The following is a 6,524-nucleotide window of genomic DNA, read 5'->3' on the forward strand; positions in this document are numbered from 1 at the left end:
GTATGTCATAGTTTCGACTTTTATGTTATCATTTTGACATTTTAAGTAGTATATTCAAAGATTTACCAACGCATTTTTTCTTATGTGGCGAAAATGGGAAAAATTTTATCAAATAATTTTATCAAGTGCTAATCTACATAATTTATAATTGACAAGTACTTTATTTATTTATTTTTTGTTGATTATTGGGGAAGCTTGAAGATGATAATAACGTTAGATGTGGTATTATTTGTAGTTGAGTTGAAACGGAAGCTCTAGAAAAGGCCACCGGTGGTGAGGGGCGTGACTTGAGGCCCCGCCCACCCGCACTCCTGTGACACCACCAGAACAGAACCTCGGGAGAACATACCAGAAAACCTCTGAGCAGACGCTGACCATCACACATTCACACACAGCCGCCAAAGTCATGTAAGTGTGCGCTTTTTGTTGAATATATCTGTCCTGGTTTAAGCGAAAAACAGCTCGTTACTAAAACCAGCACTGAATCACTGTGTAGACTGTGAAGCTTTTAGCTAGCCAGCATTAGCTACTTCCGCACGACTCATTCACTCCTCTCGGAGTCGTTAAACTATCCAGTTACTCGATAAAATCCCCTGCAGGTTCATTAAACGCTGGATCTAAAAGTATTAGGATCATAAATCGTGTAGTTTATGATGAAATATGTAATAATATAGTGTAAATATAAGTTTCTCGTTACAGTTAGCCTGAATAAGGTCACCAATGTTAGCATCTTGCGCTCTTTTGCCACTCAAGTCCGTTCATAAATACACACATCTTTGTAAATTTGTATTTTAGTATCGACGAACTCGCTGAACGAGTTTCTAATGTGAGGGAGTTTATCGGTTTATTTTATGGCTAACTGATTCGCGAGAATGAGCGCGCGCCGCCTGCACGTGCTGCAGGGCCAGAGAGCAGGGATGAATGAATGAACACACTTATAACACTCATTTACTGAGCACATCACAAGAAGACAGCGATTATATCTCAACTTCTCACAGTAAAAAGTCCCTCAACAGCTTTTAAATGAAGATGCTTGCTGGGTCTCAGATTATCATATTGATTAAATCATGTGAGCATGTTATATTGAAAAAACAAACAAACATGTGCCCTAGTGGTATTTCGTATCAGTTATCAATTATTGAATGTGGTCATAAGTGTATGAACAGTATGAGGATGGAATTTAACTCATTTATTCATTAAAATGCCACCGTTGTTTACTGTTTACATGTTTCATATTCAGAGTACAAGCATTGGTCACTCAGTACTGCAGGGGGAATTTGATACACCATCCTTTAGAAAAGGAGCAGTAACGGGCGGCAGGTTGAAGTGGTGTGTCACAGATGTCCATGCCACCTGCTCTTTGCAGATCTCTTTATTTGTTGAAAGAATTGAGTTTTCTGTACCTCACCAGATACTAGTATTTAGGGGGAAAGGTGTTTTGACACATAATATTTAAATTAGTGGTCGAATGATGGAGTTTCATTGGATAATGCTAATACCAACATCTACAGTGCAAGGTGAACAGTGCTATATTTTTTTTATGATATATATTTTTAGTTATATTTTGTCAAGAATTTTAATGGTAAAAGTGTGGAAACAGATGAATGCAAACAATATTATTAAAGTATTTATAATGTATTTTTTGTTAGTATAATAATTATTTAGTAGTTGCACTTGCATCAAAAAGTAGAAATAATTTAAAATCAGTTTCCCATGTAAGCAAGCAGTTGGACAATATTATTGAAATCAGTTATACAATCATACATCATTATGAACTAACATTCAAAAGTTCAAATGATTGTGAAAGAAGTCTTGTCTGCTCCCCAAAGCTGCTTTCTTCTGATCAATAAAACAGTAATATTGTGAAATATTGCAAATTAAAATAACTGTTATTTATGTGAATACATTTTAAAATGTAATTTATTCCTGTGATGTCAAAGCTGAATTTTTAAGTATCATTACTCTTCAGTCTTCATATTTTCGTGGAAACCGATCCTTTTTTTTTTTTCAGGATTCTTTGATGAATAGAAAGTTCAAAAGAACAGCATTTATTTAAAATAGTATTATTTTGTAACATTACTAAAGTATTTACTGATATTTTTGATCAATTTAATGCATCCTTGCTGAATAACAGTATTAGTTTATTAAAAAAAAAAACTTCGAACCATTGTTTATATTCTAAAGTTTAATTGTAGCAAATTAGAGAAACTGCAACAATTTCTTGTGAACAATTTACTTGCTTTTAGAGATGCATCGATGTATCGAGATGGTCCTCACTGCAGAACACATGATCCAGGGGGCGGATATAGATCCAACTCCTCCCACTTTACATATCCCTTATCGGCCACTTTTTGATTAATTTAAAACCATCGGGATATCGGTTATAGCTAGCGATGCACAGTTACCATTTTTTTAAGGACCGAGTATGAGTACCAATACTTTTTTTTTCTAGTACTCGCTGATACCGATGCCTATACATCTATTAATTTCTCTCTCTTTTTTATTTTTTTATTTTTTTTGGTGATGTGGCAGTTTTCCAAGCACAACACAGTGAGACTAATGAATGTAGGACAGCTTTTTTATTATTACTCTAATGAAAAAAGTAATTTTTATGTGCTCGACACAAACTAAAAGAACAAAAATTTCAAAGTGATCGATAACCTTCAAAGGGCATAATTACCAATATATATAATTGTTGTTATATAAAAAGAAATTTACAAACAATACAACAAATACTATAGAGATACAAATTAAATAAACTTGTTTTTCAGAAACGGTAGGTTTAACTTACCATGTATACATTTATTTAACATCTTTTGTTGTTTTATTAACATTAATGACAAATATAGGCTACGGTCCCTTTATGACCGAATCCATGGATACTGACACATCCCGTTTTCACCTAAATGTTTACGTCCACTGAAGCCATAACCGACTGTGTTTACGTGAGATACTCTACACACGATGGACATTTTGACAACTGTGTGTGCATTTGACCATTCAGGCGCAAAGAAAACCGATCACACGCGCTGTCTGAGAAAACTGGGATTGCGCGCAAGAAAGAGAGAGCGCGCTTCTGGGGCCGTATTCACAAAACATCTTAAGGCTAAAAGTAGCTCCTAACTTGCCGATTTAGGAGAAACTCTTAAAAATAATGGGCGTGTCAGTCCTAATTTTAGGAGTCCTAAATTTTTGCTTTAAGAGTATTTCACAAAGCATTTTAGCGCTAAAAGTAGCTCCTAAATCTGTGAAACATTAGGAGTAGTCAAGAGGACTTCTAAGTCACTAAGACCAAATCACAAACAGTCCTAATCCACCCAAAGACACTGAACACCATTGAGGCAATAGCAATAGAGCCTTGGGTGCTGAACCTTTTCTTCATAAATGCAATACAATTTGATTTATAGATTTGAATCTACGATGAGACGCCAAAAAACTAAAAACTGGTTTTCATGAGTTCACACTTACAAATGATTGAATAGAGTAAAAAAAAAAAAAAAAAAAAAAAAAATTTATATATATATATATATATATATATATATATATATATAATTATAATTAATTTATCGCTTGAATTCTGCATTCCCTTGAGATGAAGACATCCAAGAGGCGGACAATTAACTGTATAGCCTATTCTAGTTTAATTAGTGACACTAAGTCTACATTTTAAAACCTTTATGGCAAAATTATGGCAACATTTTATTTTGAATATGGCAACATTTTTATTAAAAAATATTTATTTGAATAATGCAACATTTGTATTTTAAAACCTTTATTTTAATTAGGAAACATGACACCTCATTCTACAATATTTCTATGATTCAATCGCTGACTCCTCCCCCATCAGCCAATCACTGTGTGTATTCTCCATAGCAACGAGGTCAACCCCGCCCTCACTCTTAGCTTAAGACTTCAGTCTACTCCTTAGTAAAAGTTTGTCTCAGCAGCTTTGTGAATAGGTTTTAAGAGAAAACTCCTAGCTAAGAACTTTTACTGCTATTTAGGAGAACTCTTAGTGGTAAGATAAAATGTTTTGTGAATACAGCCCCTGGTCTGTGTCATTCAGCGCTATTCCGCCTTCACTAATCGATAACGAATTGTGATTGAAAGCATGCAGTTCACAATGTGTGTGTTGTCATCATTAATTTTGAAGTATTTCCACTCCCTTGAGGCTGACATTGTTTCTGCTGCTGCTGCCAGTATCTCTGTGCACGGAAAATTCTGTTGTTATCGGGGGTTTTTGTACACAAGTACATGAGCTTGGTATCGGCCCGATACCGATACTAGCATCGGTGTCGGTGCATGATCCCTAGTTATAGCATAAACAAGCCAATATAGAAAACTGATGGCCTACTATATTAATTAACTCTGAAGGCACTGAATTGTACAATGTCTGTTACATAATACAAAGTTTTTCTCTGGGTAAAATAATAAAACGCTTGCTAAAACAAAAGGAAATCTGTTTCAAAATACAGCAGGGCTCGACAATAAGGACTGCCCGGGGTCAGGCAGTCCCAATCAGTCCAGTGCTGCATCTTCACAAAAGTTTATTATTTGCACGTGTTTATAAGTCTTGCGAATTTAAGCACAAGAACACACAGAAGAAAACTCAATTCTACTCACTGTGTGTGAAGATTTGTGTGCGTGCACAATTACTGGCATGAGTTCTCTTTCACTTCTTCTAATTCACTCAATTATATGAAAATACCCATATTGGCCAGTGTCCTTGAAACAGTTGGTTATGTCTTAACAAACGTAAACAGTTGAGAAATAAAATGCTTGTGTGACAGTATATTGGATCCGTGCAGCTCTTAAAGTGACAGCAGCCTAATATTCCTGCTGCGCTGCTGTCTGTTTTAAATGTTAATCAAATAACAAAAGACAAAAAAATGCCAACTGTGTCCCACAGTAAAACAAACCACGCCCCTACTAATTATGCCCCCTACCTCAAGTCACTAGTAGTACTGCCCTTCTACTTCACTTTCCTCACTTTTTAAGCTTCATTATTGCCGTCTAGTGATAAGGCATAAGGATCGTATAACAGAACAGATGCCGATAGTCATCCTGTTTGTTTTCATCAGTTTTTAAAGCATTTTAATTATGAAACTCTACAGTCAATTTTATTTTTATATGAGGGGTAGGTTTAGGGTATGGTTTAGGTATGGTGGGTAAGTTTTTAGCTATAATTACCATGAGCCTGTATTAATTTGACAGTATAATTTATTTGATGTTTTACCACTAGCTGTTGTTTCATACTTAATAAGATTCATAAGCTCCTCAGCTGATTGATCAGCCTGGCCGACATATTCTATCCATTTAATTTAAATGAATATTTCCATATTTAAAATATTTATCATTAAATTATTCTGTCCATTCAATCCTTAATTTAAATTTCCTCAACAGGCATCCAGCAACTGCTAAGTGGTACGACAGACGGGACTTTGTCTTCATTGAGTTTTTGGTGGAGGATAGCAAGGATGTGAAAGTAAATTTTGAAAAGTCCAAATTTGGTTTCAGGTATGTTGTTGCAATTTCAACATCTATGAGACTAAAGGCTTCTTATGACTGTATTTTGAATGTTTTGTGGTTTAGCTAATGTTGTCTTCTGTGCTCTTCTTCAGCTGTCTCAGTGGGACGGATAATATGAAGCACTCAAATGAAATTGACCTTTTTGATTCCATCGATCAAGATGTGAGTTTAGCACACATTTGTGATATCAAGTTTCAGATGATTCGCGATATTGGGATGAACATGTTTTGTCTTATGTTTTACTTTCTATTCTCAGGGGTCCAAACATAAGCGTACAGACCGGTCGATCTTGTGCTGTTTACGGAAAGCAGAGGCAGGGAAATCTTGGCCCAGGTTAACAAAAGACAAGGCAAAGGCAAGTTTATTGTAGCTGCTTTATTTGCAGTTAAAATGGTGTCTATTTGATTAATAACGTTATCAGATATATCTTGACAATTTGAATTCAAACTCAGTTAAGTGCAGATGTTAGTGATTATTTAAAAGTGGCCCTATTATGATATTTTAAAGGTTCTTAATTTTGTTTTAGAGGTCTTCTACAATTGATTTACATGCATCCAAAGTCAAAAAAACCTTTAATTTTCTCATAATATACATTGCACATCACCTCTTCTCATAGTGTCTGAAATGGTTTGAAGATTCAATCTCTCTAAATGCCTCCTTTCCGTGAGCCTACTCTTTTCTGATTGATCAGATGACTCAGATCCTGGGGCGGAGATGGGGAGGTTTAGGGATATGTAAAGTGGGAGGAGTTGGATCTAGATCCTACTGGATCTCGTATTCTGCAGTACGGCCCATCTCTCTCTGATTGGTCAGGTGGCCCAGTCTGTTATGATTGGTATACTCTGCTCTGATTGGTCAGTTGGCCCAGTCTGTTGTGATTTAGTCTTACATCATGTGTTGGAAGTGAAACACTTATTACCATATCTGATTTTCTGCTCCATAGGCTTCCTCAGCACTTGATACAAAGTGGCTGCATGCCAGGCAGCATTTTTGCA

The 6,524-nt window shown here is 35.6% G+C and overlaps 1 protein-coding gene across 1 annotated transcript in view; it reads left to right on the forward strand.

The window, feature by feature from the left end:
• The first annotated feature begins 293 nt into the window (after nucleotides 1–293).
• The window catches only part of ptges3b (prostaglandin E synthase 3b (cytosolic)), a 16,254-nt gene continuing 10,023 nt past the window's right edge, over nucleotides 294–6,524 (forward strand). The window contains exons 1-4 of the mRNA XM_067371793.1: nucleotides 294–408; nucleotides 5,404–5,517; nucleotides 5,622–5,691; nucleotides 5,786–5,884. Coding sequence (XP_067227894.1) covers nucleotides 407–408; nucleotides 5,404–5,517; nucleotides 5,622–5,691; nucleotides 5,786–5,884 — 285 coding nt within the window. The 5' untranslated portion in view covers nucleotides 294–406. The remainder of the gene's footprint in view (nucleotides 409–5,403; nucleotides 5,518–5,621; nucleotides 5,692–5,785; nucleotides 5,885–6,524) is intronic.

The sequence above is a fragment of the Chanodichthys erythropterus genome, chromosome 20 (genome assembly GCF_024489055.1).
Source record: "Chanodichthys erythropterus isolate Z2021 chromosome 20, ASM2448905v1, whole genome shotgun sequence".
In the NCBI taxonomy this organism is placed as follows: Eukaryota; Metazoa; Chordata; class Actinopteri; order Cypriniformes; family Xenocyprididae; genus Chanodichthys; species Chanodichthys erythropterus.